General features: G+C 42.3%; 1 protein-coding gene across 5 annotated transcripts in view; it reads left to right on the forward strand.

Annotated features, from left to right (window-relative positions):
• Window positions 1-19,654, forward strand: part of RCOR2 (REST corepressor 2) — a 95,265-nt gene that overhangs the window by 26,668 nt on the left and 48,943 nt on the right. For 3 of the 5 annotated variants that reach the window (XM_033957019.1, XM_033957021.1, XM_033957017.1), the window contains exons 4-6: window positions 10,374-10,426; window positions 10,680-10,841; window positions 10,979-11,103. In XM_033957019.1, the coding sequence (XP_033812910.1) occupies window positions 10,374-10,426; window positions 10,680-10,841; window positions 10,979-11,103 (340 nt within the window). The remainder of the gene's footprint in view (window positions 1-10,373; window positions 10,427-10,679; window positions 10,842-10,978; window positions 11,104-19,654) is intronic. The other 2 variants (XM_033957018.1, XM_033957020.1) reach the window with 1 other exon arrangement.

The following is a 19,654-nucleotide window of genomic DNA, read 5'->3' on the forward strand; positions in this document are numbered from 1 at the left end:
GCTGTCAGTCCCTGCAGGTGTATAGTACACACTCTAAATCAGTGTTCTTCAACCTTTTTACACCCATGGACCGGCAGAAATAAAAGAATTATTTTGTGGACCTGCAAACTACTAGGACTAAAATTTAAAAACCCCGTTTACGCCCCATCTCCGCAAGCTCAGTCCCCGCAAACCATCTGATTCCATCTGCACAAGCCGCAATTATGATTTTATATTGAACGTATTTTATTAAAGTATAAAAAGAAACAATATTCTGAACAACTGTGATTTTATAAATACAAATATACATAGCACGGACCAGCAAAACCCCTGTCTCCCCTCCCATTCACATATATCCCCTCTACTATCAAGAAAACTGAACAAGCCAAGTTATTATAGAATGCTACATAGAAATATCATGCTAACAGAATACTGCAGTCCCCAGTTATGTCTCTAGCAGGATATATAATTCAAATCTGATATATTCTAATGACAAAATAGAAATAAAATTATTTTTTTCTACCTTTTGTTGTCTCTGGTTTCTGCTTTCATCTTCTTTTCACTCTTTTCCTTCCAGCATCTGCCCGTTCCATCCAATGTCTGCCCTCTCCCCCTTCCATATGTATCTGACTTCTTTCTATGCCCCTCTTCCTTGTCCATCCTCCTCTCTCCTTTTTTACATCATTCATTCCAGCTTCACTGCCTTCTTCATTTTTATCTCTCCTACACCAGATCTAGCATCTTTATCCCTCTCTCATTTCTCTGCTGACCCCCTTTCCAGCATCAATGTCTCTCTACTTTCTCATTCCTCTCTCTCCCCTTTCTCTCATCTGATCTCTCCATTCCACCCTGACCCCCTTCCCCTCCTGTAATCTCCCTGCCAGCTGTTTCCTTCCTTTTTTCTTTCTCCCTACCCTCCTTCCTTTTTTTCCTTCTCCCTTCCCTCCTCCCTCTATCCAACATTAACTCTCTTCCCATCCCTTTCCCTCCTCCCCTCCCAGCAGCATCTCCCTTCCCTCCTCCCTCTATCCAACATTAACTCTCTTCCCATCCCTTTCCCTCCTCCCCTCCCAGCAGCATCTCTCCTTCTAACTCCCTTCAAGTCCAGTAACAGCTCTCCCTTTTCCAGCACCTTCCCAGCCTCCTACAGTGGCTTCCTCCCCTTCCAGCAGCTCTCGGTACTTGCCTGCAGGAAGTTGCTGGTAAATCACTGCCCTGGCAAATTGGAGAGCTGGTGGGAGGGGAGACAGACACTGTGAAGGCTCCCCAGGATCTGGTTCGCACATGCTGACCATCTCCCTCCACCTGCACCTGAATCTGCAGCTCTCTCCGGTCTAATCGCAACTTCCCCGCGGACCTCTTCAGCAACTCGGCAGGGGTGGCGATCAAGACACGCTGCCGACGTCGGGACCTTCACTCTCTGAGTCCCGCCTATTTTGTTTCAACTTCCTGTTTCTGAACAGGCGAGACTCACAGAGGGAAGGCCCCGACGTTGGCAGCCTATCTTGATCGCCTGAGGCTGGGAGGAACATTAATCAGCAGAAACCGCAGTCGGGAGGAAATTTAAATGCCGACTTGATCTCGCCGGCCCTGTGGGGACCGGCAGAAATTTTCTGTGGACCGGCACCGGTCTGCGGACTGGCGGTTGAAGAACTGTGCTCTAAATCATGCATAGGGATTTCATAATTAAATCCCCTTTTGTTGCATGCTTTGATCCTTTGCAGGGTGTTGACAGAAAGAGAAGAGTAATTTCTTAGTTGCTTTGGTGAAATATTGTGAAACTTGCTTTCCTTTAGGAATTATTAATCTAGACACGGACTTAAAGGCCCATGGGTATATTGTACTTGAAGGCAAGAAGGAGAACAGGTCCAAGGTGTTCATATATATTTTCACTTACATTGGAGCTGGTACACATGTATCCATGGAACAACCTTCTCTCCTCTAATCTCTCTCCACCCTGACTTGAACTCCTCCTGGATTCAATAACAGTTTGTGTATGGAGGTGGGGGGGAGGTTACAATTTTTGGCAAGCTTTTTCCCACGTGTGAACATGATGATAAAGCTTTGAAAATTGCCCCCTTGGGTAAATAGCCTACAAACTTCCTGCATGGGCTGAAAATTACCTTAATTTGAGCAATAATAGTTTTGTTTTCTTATTAAACTGTCCTCTGGGAATAACTATTAGAACAGTTTACAGTCAATAATGGATGTAAGAAAATAAAAAGGTAGGCAGTAGGGTAGGAAACTAATTATAATTTGAGAGAAACCATGGAAGGTTATTTGAATTGCACTCAATGCAGTGCGCTGTAAGCCCTTTGGAAGAGTCTTGAAGTCTCTCCTATTTAAGGGGCAGTTATATAGATGTATAGGATATCTCAAAGGTAGGGAGCTAGGCAATGAAATGCAGAGTGATGTGTGAGTTTCTAGCTGTATTTTATTTGGTGGTGTCATAGTTAAGAAGCCAACGTGGAATGATCATAAGCATCCAGGTATATGCAGACTACAAATGTTATAATGGCCCTGTATCGCTTCATGGTGCGACTTCATCTGGAGTATTGCGTTCAATTCTGGTCTCCTTATCTCAAGAAAGATATAGTGGCGCTAGAAAAGGTTCAAAGAAGAGCAACCAAGATGGTAAAGGGGATGGAACTCCTCTCATATGAGGAAAGACTAAAAACAGTTAGGGCTCTTCAGCTTAGAAAAGAGACGGTTGATTGAAGTCTACAAAATCCTGAGTGGAGTAGAACGGGTACAAGTGGATTGATTTTTTTCACTGTCAAAAATTACAAAGACCTAGGGGACACTTGATTAAGTTACAGGGAAATACTTTTAAAACCAATTGGAAGAAATTTTTTTTTCACTCAGAGAATAGTTAAGCTCTGGAACGCATTGCCAGAGGATGTGGTAAGAGCAGATAGCGTAGCTGGTTTTAACAAAGGTTTGTATAAGTTCCTGCTATTGAGAAAGACATTGGGAAGCCACTGCTTGCCCTATATTGGTAGCATGAAATATTGCTACTCTTTGGGTTTTGGCCAGGTACCAGCGACCTGGATTGGCCACCGTAAGAACGGACTACTGGGCTTGATGGACCATTGGTCCGACCCAGTAAGGCTATTCTTATGTTCTTTCAGCAAAAGGAGGTGTACTAAGTAATTGAAAAATATTCACAGGGACTGCAAATCATATGCCAGTTTACCATAATAGCAGTAGTGGAAAAAGAGGTGTATTTTATTATTGGAACAAGAAAACAAGTGGTTTATTGGTTCTAAGGCTGATGTGCACATCAGACTTAGAACCAATAAAATTTATTAAATGTCGTCATACATTAAAACATATCACATGTACAAATACAAAGTCCGTTTCCTTTGCTCCTGGTCCAGACACAGTCAGTGTTTCAGCTTCAAGTAGAAAGCCTGCCTCAGGTGTGAAGGAGTAAATCCAGTAGATGGCACTATGGCACTAAAACACCTAGAAGAAATGCTCCGGGTTCATGGTGAAATACAAAACAGCCTGGAAAATGCTTTAAAACATTAAATACTCGCTCAAAAGGCTGGGTGACTGCTGTGTCAATACAGTTTTCAAAGTCTGAATCTGTTTACCTGCATATTGTGTCTGGGACATCTCTAGATACATCAAATGTTTGGGCTGCTGTGGTTGAGATGGGGAGGGGGCAGTAAGGGTTTTTATCCCAGGACAAGCAGGCAGCCTGTTCTCACATATGGGTGATGTCATCCACGGAGCCCGGATGCAGACAGCCTCGCAAGCAGACTTGCTTGTAGAAACTCAGAAGTTTCGAGTCTGCCGCACCACGCATATGCGAGTGCCTTCCCGCCCAGCACAGGGCGAGTCTCCTCAGTTTTCTGCGGAGCCAAGAAGTCTGTCTTTTGACGCTCTGCGCTGAACTTCCGCGGTTTGTGTTCTTTTTGTCACGAATCGCTGTGTTTTCTTTTTCTGGGGTTTTTTATTTTGGGTTTTTTTTAAAAGTTTTATTTTTTCATCGATTGACTGGCGGGGCAGGTCATGCGCCCACAGCCTGTGGGCTTCGACTTTGCAGCGGCTATCTTCCTTTCTATGTCCTGGCCGGTCACGGACCCACACCGCTGGTGTCTTTGTTGTCTTGGGCCCAAACATAGTCCGAAGTTGTGCGAGCGCTTCTGAGTTTCTACAAGCAAGTCTGCTTGCGAGGTTGTTTGCATCCAGGCTGCATGGATGACGTCACCCATATGTGTAAATAACTGCCTGCTGTCCCTGGATAACAATTGTTACGGTATGTAACTGTGCTATCTGTTTCCAAAACTGTGGGAGTTATATAGCAAAGGGGGTCACAGCAGTGGCAACAGTGGAGACTGGGAAAGTAGTAGCCTGTGATATGACTTGTGATCATACAAGGACCTGGTCTGCATAAAACAGGAAAAAAACAAAGGTGCCAAGAAAACAGAAGTGCTTGTAACTTGAGTTCTGTACTTCTACATTCATAAGCTGAATTTTTAAAACATCAGTTGTGTTCTAGGACACTTTTCTCATTATTGTTATCGGACCACTGTATCCCTGATGCAGGCATTTGCCAAAACGTGATCATCATTGTGCAGTTTGGCCTGTTTTGCACCCTGTGATATGATATGACAGATCCACGTTTTTAAAGGCACATGGGGCTTACAAGTAGGTTGGGGTGGAGGAGAGACAGAAATATAGAAACATATGGCAGATAAAGACCAAATGGCCCACCCGCAGCATGCACTATTATCTTCTCTCCCTAAGAGATCCCATGCTTTCTTGAATTCGGACACAGTCTTTGTCTCCACCACCTCTACTGGGAGACTATTCCACACATCTGTAAAAAAGTTTTTCCTTAGGTTACTCCTGAGCCTATCACCTCTTAACTTTATCCTATGCCATCTAATTTTAGTGCTTCCTTTCAAATGAAAGATACTCGACTCATACGAATTTACATTACATAGGTATTTCAACGACTCTGTCACATCTGCCCTCTCCCGCCTTTCTTCCAAAGTGTACTGATTGAGATATTTAAGTCTGTCCTCATACATCTTATGATGACCACTGACCATTTTAGTAACCTTCCTCTGAACCAACACCATCCTGTTTATAATTTTTTGAAGGTACAGTCTCCAGAATTATATACAATATTCTAAATGAGGCCTCACCAGAGTCTTATACAGGGGCATCAGTATCTCTTTTTTTTTACCAATCATATCTCTCCCTATACACCCTAGCATCTAGCTTTTTCCGTTGTCTTTTGTAAGGCTCTTTCAGTTTTCACAGCACTCTTAAATTGAATAAACTGAATGATGACATCAGCTTGGCAGACCTGGAATGCATGTCAGTCTCTCTTCGTTTCAGTGGGTGAGTTTTCTGTTTCCTTCCATGCCTTCTATTAACAAAGAAATGTAAAAGATGAAGGGAAATAAGGGTCATAAGGTCCATCTAGTGTAATCAGTTTAATTCTATGGCACTCCTAGTTCATCTAGGGTCTTCTGTGTGTATCTCCAGGCTTTTTTGAATTTCATTACTGTATTTGCCCCCACTGCCTTCCATAAAATCTGGTTAAATGTATTCATTACCTTTCCATAAAGGCTCGGTGGCAAGGCTGCATATGTACATGTGGACGGATCTAAATTTGATTCCTGTTAAGGTCCTTACTGCCCAGATTGTCTGTGGTTGAGGATTCTTGAGAGATCATACTCAAAGACCTTTGGAAAATAGGGGGGGCTCCAAGTCATCATGCAAAGGTGACCCCCACGTGGCCAGATTTATGATTCTGTGAGTGGATAGAGGAAACATTTTCCAGGTAGTTGCAATGTTGGATGCCAGGTCAGATTTTGACCAAGTTGAAACTGTTGTGCCCCTCTAGCCCCACCCCCTCCATCAGCTAGATTTAGACTGGCTAGTAGTGAAAAGATTTGGGCTGCTGGTGGAGGTGGGTGGGTGGAAGTACCGGTAGGTCCCTTTCCACAGATGTGTGAGTTGAAGGGAAGCTGTATAGCCCAGGATCATATCAGCGACAACAGTGTAGGCTGGAAAAGCACTAGTCTGTAATATGATATATCAGACCCACCCTGTTAAACATGCAGAGGATCCTGGCCCAGGGTGAGGCAGATTAGGTTGCAGCTTTTGGTTGTTGTTTTTTCCCCTGAGTGGGTAGGGGAAGAAGAAGAAGATATTTTGCTTTGAAAGAGATGAATCACTTGGGGTTGGCTTCAGTGATGGGGACTGAGATGGCATTTGTAAGCATTGGGTGACAGGCTGAAGATAAAATGGATATTGTGGTTTAAATTGCCATCTACATCTAACCAGTCAAAATGTGGATGGCTAATTTCAGCCTACATAACATAAAAACTCACTTGTATGCTGCAAATACCATTAAGTTCTATGCGGTTCACAAAAATTAGTAATACAAATAAATAAGGATCCAGATTCTATCTTTTAAAAAATTCCCTAAAAAGATATTTTTTAAGGCACAACAAAATTGTTGGTATGAAATTGGAAATGTAAATATATGAGTTAAATCCATGAGGCTGCCTGAAAAGATAGCAGTCGTGCCTGAAATTTCTTGTATTTACATCCCTTAATTGAGGGGAATGAAAACTGGATGCAATTGTCTAAGATGTTTAGAACTGTAATAATAAAAAATTTCATGAGATACTTAGGAATTGAGCCTGTTAGTGCCTTAAAGCAAATGCAGCCGAGCTTAAACTTAACCTGCGCTTCAACTAGAAGCCAATGCAGTCAACAATAAGAATCAGTAATGTGATCAAACTTCCTCAGTCTGACTGCTGAATTATGCGCAGTCTATGGAGGTTTTTCTGGGTACCAACAAGATGAACAATGTTGCACTAGTTTAACTGACTAAGGATAAGTGATTGAACCAGCAATCGAAAGGAATTGACATCAAAATATGCTCTGATAGTTTTTAGTTTCCACAAAGTTTCCCTTTCGAACCAACAAGTCAACATGATTTTTCATTGTAAGAGTACGATCTAAAATTACGCCAAGTATCTTTATGGTTGACTGGATGCCTACTCTTAGTATGCTCAGTATCAGCATGTTTAAGCTAGCCAGCTAAATACCAGTACTAGCCAGCTAATTCTTTTCTACCTGACATCCAAGCCCTTGAGGCCATTCATTGTTTGCTGAACTCCAAAATAGAGAATGACATGGTGACAAAATTCATCACCGTTCCCGTCCCCGCGGATAACCGCGGGAAATAATCCCATGTCATTTTCTAGTGTCTATTTCAACCTCGGTCCTTCTACACCAGCATTCTTCAAAGCAAAGCTTGCGGGTCAGTGGTTGTGGCCATTCATGCTCTCATTCTTACCTCTCTCCTTAAAGAATGACATGAAGATGGTTTCCCGCGGTTATCCGCGGGGATGGGAACGGTGATGAATTTTGTCACCGTGTCATTCTCTACTCCAAAATATTAGGCTACTAGACCCCCTTGAAAACTGATCCTGATCTGGTTAATAAAATAAAGATAAAAATTGGAGTAATAACAGTGAAATAACAACACAGGACCTGATATTCAGTTGGCGGTGCTCTGTGTTTTGCTGACTTGCCACTGGTGTTATGCCCAGAAATTCAATTACGAGCCATGTCTGGGCTCCTATATCAAATTTCCAGGTTTATGAAGCTGGAAAAAACATAGCTGATTTGTGAGATACTCGGCACTTAACCAGCTATATTAAATTGCATGAAGATAGGACTGACTTTTATGCAGGTCTGTTTTTGTGGTTACCATGGCCAAGTACTGACTTCGCCTCTGGAACCATTCCCAAAATAGCCAGTTTCAGTGGTGCTGTCCAGTTAAATGCCGCTGAATATGACTAGCTTTCCTTGAGCAAGCTATTTAACCAGCCAGGAGCCATTTCTGGCTGATTGAATTGCTTTGAATATCGATACCACAGTTCTAGTCTCATGTCATGTTAGGTTTTTGGCCTGAATTTTGCTTCTGTAGGCTGCTGGTTCTCTTGTTCCACACCCAAATTAGATAAAGATTTTCCTGCTCATTCTCTGAGCATCTCTGATGAGTTCATATCTGTTTCTCCAGCATTGCATTGCAGGCAGAGTCTGGTTTTTGGGGGGTTTCTTCAGTTTTTCTCCTGCATGTTTTCCATACCTAACTTATTCTGAATTTGGTGAGGGTCTGTCTGTGTTTTTGTATCGGTGACTAAGGTGAGGAATTTTGCTAGCATGTGGTTTCTGTAGCCAGGGCCGGATTTAGATGAAAAGAGGCCCTAGGCTATTCCACTTATGAGGCCCTTTCACCTCCCAATTTTAAGTTTGTAAATTACATGAGAGATAATAAAATACATCATTACTGTGATATATATCAATATGTTAAATGAAACATGTTGTTATTGGTACTAACCTTTATTAAAAAAAGTCGAGAACACTTATTTGGACATTTATTCTCAGCACCATATATAGTACTTGTAACAATAACTAATCAAACATAACACACAACATTGCCCATTCCTATGTCCATAGTGCCCCCAGTGCGTCTTTCCTCACCTCACCCCCCCCTCTGATGCCCGCCTGCCTCCCATCCCCCTTCCATTGAACACCCCCCATGCCATCCTGCCTGCCTGCCTTCCATTAAACCCCCCCACCCCCCCCTCCGATGCCAGCCTGCCTGCCTCCCATCCCCCTTCCACTGAAACCTCTCTTTCCCCCCCCCCCCCCCCGATGCCAGTCTGGGCCGCCCTGTCCTGACGGATCCACGCTTTGCCTCTCTCCCCGCGGGGCTGGGCTTTGCTCAGCTGTTTCTGGACTGACGTCTTTCTCTCACCGATCCTCCTCCCAGGGCGAGAAAAAGGGAGAAGCTGAGTCGGCGCCCCGTTGCGGCCGGAGCCGGTTCCGATCTCGAAGCGTAGAATTTCTCCTTATTTTCGGTTCAGTGTTTTAGTGTTCACTGTTTTTAGAATAGTGTAATTTTAATTTTGCTAACAATTTGAATGTAGGCCCCTCTTGATCTTGAGGCCCTAGGCTGAAGCCTAGTTAGCCTATAGGAAAATCCGGCCCTGTCTGTAGCGATCTCGCTTGTTTTGCTTTTCTCGGTGGGAGGTATGTTGTTGATCTAGGGCTGTTATAAAATTTGCAGTGTTGCATTTTCATAGGTATTACTGTTGTTGTTTGTGTCCCGAGAGATAGCTATTGAGTGTGGTTTTTGCATTGTTTTGTTGTTTATTTGTATTTGCTCTTCCACATAAAAAGTATTCACAGTATCACATTTAAGAAAATCGTCAATCTGTTTAAAAGCTTGAGAAAATACTTGCTTTTACTGTCTTATTTACTGCAGAGTTTCATTTGGTGTAACTTTAGTTTCATGATAGACTCCAGACTTCATTTTTTTAAATGTGGATTGTTTGATTTGATTTAAGTTATTTTCATAGTAGTTTTACAGGAGAATTTTAAGTGGCCAAAGATTTCCTTATTATATAGAGAGGCGTTCAAGTTGCTACTCCTTTAGTAGATGAATACATAGCAATGGCTTTGAAAGGATACAGCTGCAGTTCTCCAGGTAGGGCTCCCTACCTGTCCGTGGAGAACATGATGCATCCACTACACTCCGCTCTCCCCACCACTAGAGGATGATGGTATTCTTGCTTGCTCAGGCTGCCAGTTTTTCAGTCAGCCCTGAGGTCAGGGTATGCATACAGGGGTACACTGTACATCTTGATTATTTATATAAAATTTAGATTTTTTTTTCCTTGGGGATTTTTGTCTTTTTCTGGAAAATCATAGTTTCTAAAAAAAAAAAATCTTTCAGATTCACCTATAAATGCTCTGCTTTGAATTAGGTCTCTTTGCAAATCTTCTTTGGATAGAGGATATTATGACTAGATGGTATGTCTTTAGCAAGTGGCATTGGATCTCTGAATTACTTGGTTTCAGTCCTGGAGCTGAGGATATTTCCAGTAGTAGATATGAAGAGGGTAGTGTGGGACTGAAACTGCATTCTTTGTCACTTCTTGAAGCTAGATAGTGGTACTCTATCTTACCTTGCAGCTGATAGATGAATACTTCAAATGAATTATATCAAAGGCATTCTCCTGATTCCAGTTTGCAACAATTTAAGGTTGCCAGATATACATCAGAGCTTTTTTTAACGTCAATAAAACATACTGACATTTACCCCAGTGGGGTGCCTTTCTACACCATGTTAATCAGAGTCTTGGAGGGAATAAATTCAGTTGTTTGGTGCAGATTTTTGTTGTCCCTTCCTCTATCTTTCCTTTGCATCTTTCTCTCTTTCTTGACTCTGTATCCTGTATCCCACACTTTCTCCTATCTTTGGGAGGGGGAAGAGGGATGATAAAAACAGTCTATACTGACATCATTTTCTGAACCTGATTTCTTGTTCTGTTTCCCTCTAGTAGATGAATACATAGCAATGGCAAAGGAGAAGCATGGATACAACATTGAACAGGTAAGTCAAAGTTGAACTAAATGGTGCACTGTGTGTTTTGGGGGGAGGGCTTCTTTCTCTGATACCATGGCCCAGGAGGGGTTCTCCTCTGATGAAGTCCTTACAATGACTCTTAGATAGAAGCATGTAAACTCCCACCCCTCTAGCTCTGTGGCTATCCATAAGTTATTCAGAACCAGAAGATGGGGGAGAGGTAGCCGTACACTGATTTCTTGATATCTCATTACCTACTTCTCTCTGCCACCTTCTGCAGGCCCTGGGGATGCTATTGTGGCACAAGCATGACGTGGAAAAGTCTCTGGCCGACCTCGCTAACTTCACTCCCTTCCCAGATGAGTGGACAGTGGAAGATAAGGTGCTGTTTGAACAAGCCTTCAGCTTCCATGGGAAGTGCTTCCAGAGGATCCAGCAAATGGTAACGGCACCTCCAGCCCATGGGCAAGAAATGAGTCTTAGCATAGCTGTGGAGGGTGTCATTACTGGAATATCAGGGGCTGTTGCAAGGCAAGAGTCAGGTGTACTGATTGGAAACATTCTGGGCTTCCCTCACAGCTACCCGACAAGCTCATCCCCAGTCTGGTAAAGCATTACTACTCCTGGAAAAAGACACGGATGCGTACGAGTGTAATGGATCGGCAGGCACGGAAACTCATTGCGAAGAAAGAAAAGGAAGACAGGTATGTGTCTTAAGGAATGTGTCTCCCTGTATTGCTGCGGTGTAGATCAGGGGCATCCAATCTTGGCCCTAGCCAGGTCGGCTTTTCAGGATTTCCAAAATGAATATGCATGAGATCTATTTGCATACAATGGAAAAAGATCTCATGCAAATTCTTTGGGGAAATCCTGAAAACCTGACTGGATTGCAGCCCTTGAGGATAGACCTTGGACCACCCTGATATAGATGGTGCAGTAGTGCCATCTAGTGGTGCAATGGCAGAATTGCTGCAAGAAATATTACAGGATTGCCCCTACAGTAGGGGACCCCCGTGTCTGCTGATTATGTATTGACGATTTCAATTATCCATGGTTTATCATGACACGAGCACCTAGCACTCCTCCACCCATAGCACCCTCTAGCGTACCTCCTCAAATCTTCACTGGCATTGAGCAGCATCTCCTCTGCCTGCTGCTTGCATTGGCCTCTCTCTGATGTCACTTTCTGTTCTTGTGATTCCATTATAGAATAGGCTCTCCCTATTTGGCCGTGGGGCACCTACCTGGAGATCCAGTTGTAGAATTGCTCTCTCTGTGCCTAGACTTGCCTCCTAAGGGCAAACCTGCATAGACCCAATTGAAGAATACAAAACTGCTCTCAAATGAAACACCAGAAAGTCCAAGCTTACTAGGGCAAAGAAGAAACCAAAGCTGGCAGGGGATGGAGATTTTTCAAAGGTGTTTTTCATTTCTAGAAGGAATGCAATAACTCTCATATAACCCAATGTGTGAAGAGCTTCTACATCTGTATTGTTACATGGCCTTGGAGGGAAAAGAATTGGAATATAATGAAAGCAGAAACTTTGCGTGGATATCAGTACCATGCCATGATGAAGCTTAGCATGAGATGGATAAATTACTAGGTCCTGACCACTGTTAAACCCCCTAAAACAACTTTCAGGTCAAGTACTTTAGCCCACAAGATCCCAGAAAGTTGGGGGTTTTCACCAACAGTGTTAAAACTATGTTGAGGTTTTCTGATGGTATGGTTCACCTTATGGGAGGCCTCAGATGAAGCAAGCCCTGAATGAATCTTACAGCTAAGAGTTGAAAAGAAATTGTTTTCCTTCTCCATTATGATTGACATCAGCTATAATAATATGAATCCTAGAAGCCCATATTTAAAGGTAAGAAGTTTTAGTGTAGGACAGAAGAAGATTTAGAATTTTGCCATAACATATGAGATTCCAGACTTCTTCCATTTACAATCCGAAGTCCACCTTGTGGATATGTTTCTAGATGTCAGATGTGCTTGATACATTGACGGGAATGAGCAAGTTGGATGGACCTGACAGTCTCTGTTTCTATGAATTCAAGATATGAAAGGGATAAATATTTAGCAGCAGTGAGTGTTTTGCTGACCACCAGCGTTATTCCTGGATATTCCATGTCTGGGTTTCAGCATTGAATATCCAGTTTATGCAGCACCCGCTAACATATAACCGGTTAAGTCGATATTTAGAACTTAAGTGGCCACAGGTGGCCACATAAAGATAGGACTGTGGTTTATGCGGTTACAATGGCTGCTTAAGTGCTGACTCTGCCCCTGGAGCATCCCCAAACTAGCTAGGTTTTATTAGCTGCGGAAAATGAACAGATAGCCCAAGCAAATGATTTAATTGGTTAGCAGTCATTTCTGAATGGTTAAAAGCGTTTTGAAAATCGACCAGAAAGAGTAAATCATTTCATGTTGTGAGGTAAATTTAAGCTCATATTTAAGTGCATCAGACTCTGGGCAAAGAACAACACAAAATACAAAGTAATATATTTGTATATTCAGTACATTGAATCACATCATAATAATTTAAAATTAGGTAAGATTGCAGTCAATTGGATCATAAGTTCTTCTGTTCACACCAGGAGCAGAATATACGTACTAACAGGCTTTTGTTAATATACATTTCTGAAATAAACATCTTTACCAACCGTCTAAAAATCATATAAGGGTTCTTTTACTAAGGCGCTCTAGCCGTTTTAGTGCACGCTAAACGCTAACACGTCCATTATATTCTATGGACGCGTTAGCATTTAGCGCACGCTAAAACGGCTAGCACACCTTGGTAAAAGGATCCCATAGTTTGTTTCCTGCATAAGCTGAAAGAAAAGATATTTCTATTCCTATACTGCCTGAAAGTACATTGACTTGCCCAATGTCCTCTTAATTAGAAAACAAATTACTGAAGGCAGTGTTTAGTTAAGGTCAGTGGTGTAGCAAGGGTGGGAGGTGCTTGGGGTGTTGACACACCTGCCGCCTTCTCCATACCCCCATCCCTTCCCTTTCCAAGTACCTCTTTAACTTCGCTGGCATGAGCAGCATCTCCAACCTCCTGCCTGCGCCAACCTCAGCTCTCCCTCTGATATCACTTCCTGGTCCCGTGACCAGGAAGTGATTTCAAAAAGAGAGAGCCAAGGCTAGCGCAAGCAGCAGGTTGGAGCAGCTGCTCACAAAGGTGAAGAGTTAGAGGCATGGAAGGAAGAGAAGGCGCATGCGCGGTGGGGAAGGACCAGAGGGGTGGACAGAAGGAAAGGTGCCGGAATCCCCATTAAGACGGTGCCTGGGGCAGTCCCCCCCCTTGCAATGCCACTGGTTAGGGCTGCAAGTTAATAACAGTTAACTCTGCAATTAATGCATTATTCATCATAATTAAAATAATCACATTGTACAAGAGCATACTGGCCTACCTTAAAGGTAGTCTTTTGTTGGTCCCTAGGAGCAGCATTGCATGTATTGCCTGCGGCCTGGTCTGAAACTTTCCCTCTAACCTGTCCTGACTATGCAGAAACAGGAAGTGATGTCAGAGGAAGCAGGATGGGCTGGAGGGAAAGCTTTGGAGGGACAGAGATTATCAATGCTTTTGGGGAAGGAAAGAGGGATAGAAATTGATATACTGCCTTTCTGTGGTTACAATCAAAATAGTTTATAAATTATACTTATTTTGTACCTGGAGCAATGGAGGGTTTATTTGCCAAGAGTCACAAGGAGTTGCAGTGGAAAATAAATGAATAAATAAAATATATTTAATTGAGTGATTAATCACAATTTAAAATGTTTTTAATCTTGCAATTAAGCGTGTTAAAATATTTTAACTGAAATGCAACCCTAGTTTATATTGATGAACTGTCCTACTGGTCTTAGCAGACAGAGTTAAAGCCATCAAGTTCACCATATCCAGACTAGGGGCACTTCCATGAAGCATCGTGAACAAAACACAAAAGCTTAAGAATAATCAGGATTTGGCTTTGTAACCGGTGAAACTGAATTATAAATGGGGTGGCCCTGTCTTAAGGTTGACTTCTGAAGATATGTTGTTTTGTAGCAATATTTAGTATAAACCTACAGCCGTTTAAATAACCACAGCGGCAAACCCAGATACTGCCATGACTTGATGACTGTAGGTTATAGGGATCACTGCTCAGGCAATAGGCCTGATGGGCCGCCACAGGAACGGACCGCTGGGCGAGATGGACCTCTGGTCTGCCTCAGTGGAGGCAACTTCTTATGTTCTTAATTATAATGGATTGAACTTTTTGATACAAATTTTCAGAGAGCTGATATCTAATTTGTCAAATAAGCCAAAGGTGGAAAAATATCTTCCTAACCAAAGCACTAGTATGAGTGTCTGTATCCAAGGTAATAATAATAGCTTTATTTATATCTCGTCATACCTTTTCAGTTCAAGACGGTATACAACAAGTGGAGCTGTAAGGATAGCGAAGTTACATCAGTTAGATTTGGGAGGGATAGATAGAAAGGTGACTGGGAGAAAAGGGGGAAGGGATGTGTAAGGCATGGTAGGTGTTAAGCAGAATTGAAGGGTTAGATAAATCTGTCGAACAGGTGGGTTTTTAGTGATTTTCTGAATGAACGGTATGTTAGTGAGTTCAGGATGAGGTCACTTAGGGTGTTGTTCCAGATCCCTGCTTGAAAGGAGTGTCCTGTTGAGGAAGCTTTTGAATTTGCATCCTTTGGTGGAAGGAAGAGTCACACCTAAAATCTTCAAAGATTTTGCTAATCGAAGGGCCTTGCCCTAAACTACCAGGTTCAGTTTGGGTAAGATATACTCGCCTTCCCACCAATCCAAAGCAGTTCTTTGGTCATCCACAAATTAATTTCTGTAAAACAAGCAATTGAATAACACATAAACATACTCAAAGGATTTTAAAATGGAGTTTGCTGTACAATAGCAGCAGCATAAGAGTATCAAGAGACCCAACTGATGAAACTCAAAAGAACTTAAAACATGGAATAGAAAAGAGCATGAGGAGAGTAGCCCTAAGAAACTCCACATTCCATTCTCAAGGCAGAGCTAATTTTCTGTCTCCCCTTTACTGTGCAGGTTGGGATAATATATTCCCCAGTTCTGCAATATTAAAGTTGAGAAATATCCAACATGATTGTTTTCTTGATTAAATTCTGGATGATTGGGAATCAAATCTGTCTTGGCCAAGTGAAAGCAAAGAAAATCATAGTTCCCTGATCTCTTCTAACCTTTACTCACGGTTTCAAAGGTCATTTTGCCATTAATACTTATGACAACCAAACTTTTGGGCACCTTGCCAGCAATGTCCAGCATCCTTAGAGGATGTTATCAATCGTGCATCTTCTAAAATGAATCCAACCTGGGCCCTATCCCATTGATGTCTTTTTTGACCTTGGACAAATCATGGTACCCTTGTTGTCTTGGGTACAAACTTAGGGGTCTCTTTATTAAGTTGCTGTAAGCATCTTAAAAAGGTTTATCATGGGACGTGCTCAAGCATCTTGTGGTAATTCCCAAATCTGCCAGTGCTTCCCACGCATTAAAAATTAGTTTTTGGTTAAGGGAGCATGTCTGTGCTAATCAGTACATCTACATGAGTGCACATTAACTGATTAGCACAGGATTACCTCATGAGCCCTTTCCACCTACAAAATGGGTGGCGGTAAATGCTTATGCAGTAATATTATTTAATGGCTGCGCACTAATGGTGACAGCAGTGCATGGCCATTAATACAAAAAATAGAAAATTGGTCATTTTACTGCTATGGTAAAAATAGCTTTAACATGTGAGAAAGACATGTGTAACGGTACACTAAGTCCACTTTTTGTTGTAGCTTAGTAAAAGGACCCCTTAATTGTTTCAAGAAATTTTAATATGCAAATTGGAGCATCAAAGCTTTTGTTGACATCAACTTGAGAGAGGGCCATTTTTGTTAAAAAGAGAAATTTAATGTGCTTTATTCCCCTTGAGATTTATATAAAGAAGATGCTTGTGACTGTTTTAGCCATATTGAACAGGAGCTAATGGTTTGATTCTCAACTTTTTAGTTTTTAAATAGTCTGTAGCTTGGCATCTCTAATTATCAGGCTAGGATACCCTCGGGCTTATTTCCCCTTTATTTACTCTCATTACTTTATCAACTTTCTTATCCATGAGAGCATTCAACCAATTCTCCACCACCTCTACCAGGAGACTATTCCACACATCTACCACCCTTTGTGTTAAAAAAACGTATTTCTTTAGATTACTCATCCCTTCTTAACTTCATCCTATGCCCTCTCATTCTGGAGCTTCTTTTCAAATGAAAGAGACCTGGCTCATGTGCATTTTTGCCACAATAGGTATTTAAACATCTATCATATCTCCCCTCTCCTGCCTTTCCTTCAAAGTATACATATTGAGATATTTAAATTTGTCCCCATACGCCTTATGACGAAGACCATGCACCATTTTAGTAACTTTTCTCTCGATCGACTCCATCCTGTTTACATCTTTTTGAAGGTGCTGTCTCCAGAATTGTATACAGTATTCTAAATGAGGTCTTACCAGAGGCTTTTACACGGGTCAATACCTCCTTTTTCTTACTGGCCATACCTCTACCTATGCATCCTAGCATCCTTCAAGCTTTCACCATCGCCTTTTCAACCTGTTTGGTCAACATAAGATCATCATATACTATCAACCCAAGACCTGCTCCTCTTTCGTGAACAAAAGTTCTTCACCCCTTCAACTGTATGGCTCCCTCAAGTTTTTGCAGTCCAAATGCAAAACCTTGCATTTCTTAGCATTAAGTTTTAACTGCTAAATTTCAGATCATTCTTCAAGCTTCGCTATCTTTTTTTAATTTTTTTTAAAAACAAAGGTTTTTATTTTGCCTTTTTTTCGGCCAGCGGCCTTTGGGCCTAGGCTAGGCCACTGAACCTCGTTCCTTCGCCTGTCTCTCTCTTTTCTTTGTTCCGGCCTCTTACCAGGTTCAAAAAGTGTAGCCAGTGCGGCAGGGTTATTTCAATCACCGACCCTTATCGTTGGTGTATTGTTTGCCTGGGCCCCGAACATTGTCCCGACACTTGTTCGCGTTGTGCTACCCTTCAACCTCGAGCCCTTCACAAACGCCGTGCTACAATTCTTCAACTATTTGGCCCTATGAGCAGTCTGCTGAGAGGGTCTTGACCTCGGCTTCGGGGACAGCCTCGACTTCCTTGACCTCGACACCCATGGTTGCCCCGACCAAGGCCTCGACAACTTCGGCCTCGACTGCAGTCCCTTCTAAGTCTTCATCTGTGGGTAAGTCTCCTGTTTCTCCTTCAGGTACCATTCCTAAGAAGCCTCCAGAGTCTCAGGCATCCCAGGCCGTGCCTACGGTCCTGCCAGCCTCTACGAGACCTCCAGCTAAGCGTGACTCCAAACATAGGGAATACTCATCCTCGAGGTCGCCCTCTTTGGAGTGCACTGCTGCACCTTTGAGACCGGATCCTTTCGTCTCGGTGCCTATGTTCGAGGACATGTTGAAAGCCATTTTGACCACTCAGATTTCCTCGGTCATGGATCAACTTGTCCCGGCCTCGACCCTACTTCCTATGAGCCAGCCTGAGCCTCCTGTCGAAGCACCTCGAGGCAAGCCTCGAAAGTCTCATCGCTTATCAACCAGTGACTCTTCGCCTCCTCCTGGGGCACAGTCTCCTGAACCTTGATCCGAGGCATTACTCGAGGCATTCAATGCATCTTGCTTCCAAGCGGAGTCAGGAGTCTTCTCTCAAGCAAAAGGGCTCTCAGTACTGAGTCTTCTATGCCTCGTTTATCGAGGGCTGTCGAGGCTCCTTCAAAAACTAAACATAAGTCTCGGTCTCGCAAAGCTTCTACACCTGCTGCTTGGTCTCGAAGCCCGTCCAGGTCGAAGACTCCTCCATCGAGACCACCTCCGAGGGAGCTTTCTCAAGTTTCAAGTTTATTCAGTTTTTGATGAATCGCCTATAACAGATTCTAGGCGATGTACATATTACATTTTAAATAGAAGAAACTTACAGAATAAATTCAAATTTTAAAATTAAAACAATACATACATGAGTTTGAGGAATAGGGATAAAAGTTACAATATTCAGGTATTGTTAAAAAAGGAAAAAACAATAGGAAGGGTAATATAAAACCAAAGCACCATGTAAGAGATAAATTTCAAAATATTTAAGAAAAGAAAAGAAGAAAAAAAAAAAACAACAAAACTATATTTTAAAAATCGTAGGCATCTTTAAATAAATAAGTCTTTAAAAGTGTTTTAAATTTTACAATATCTAGTTCCGATCGAATATACTGTGGTAAAGTGTTCCACCATTGAGGGCCCATAACTGTAAAAATATCTAATCTTCTAGTCCCAATAATCTTTAATGAGGGTACCGAAAGGAGATTTTGTTCCGATGATCGCAGTGAGCGTTTTGGTTTATAAGGAATTAATAATTTGGAAATGAACTGTGGTTCATTAGATACTAATGTCTTAAAAATAAGAAACATTATTTTAAACATGATCCTGTGACCAATAGGCAACCAATGCGCATCTATCAAGAGAGGGGAAACATGGTCAAACTTTTTTGCATTATAAATTAATTTTACGGCTGTATTCTGGATTATCTGTAATCTCCTTTTTTCCTTATTAGTAATATTTAGAAATAAAGCGTTACAATAGTCGATTTTTGATATTATAAAAGAATGGATTAATATTCTCCTCCTGCCTCGACCCACTCTGTTCCTCGGACCCCGGGGACTTCACCATCGAGGTTTCTCAAGCGTAAACACTCTCTGACTCCTCCTATCACAGGTAGTGGAGTTTCCTCGGTGACCATGGTGCTGGACTCTGAGCCTCCTTCTCAATATTCCAGAGAGGCTTCTCCATCCTATTCTGTGGCTCCTAGGTCTCGCTCTCCTTCTCCTGAGGAACCGTCTACCTCCAAGTATGCCTCATTTGCGAGATTTGTCTTTGACATGGGGAAAGCTCTTCAGCTGGATCTCCACTCTGACTCTAAGTACACTCCTGAGAACTTGGCCGACATGGAGTTGCCTCATCCACCCAAGAAGACCTTGAGGCTTCCCATGACTCCTGTCTTAAAACAAACTTTCCTTAGGAATATGGAAACTCCTTACTCTATTACGGCCATACCTTCTAAACTGGAATCCAGGTATCGCACCGTCCCTTGTAAGGGGTTTGAGAAATTCCAATTATCTCACCAGTCCTTAGTTGTGGAATATAGAAACATAGAAACATAG

This window comes from Geotrypetes seraphini, chromosome 8 (genome assembly GCF_902459505.1).
Source record: "Geotrypetes seraphini chromosome 8, aGeoSer1.1, whole genome shotgun sequence".
NCBI lineage: Eukaryota > Metazoa > Chordata > Amphibia > Gymnophiona > Dermophiidae > Geotrypetes > Geotrypetes seraphini.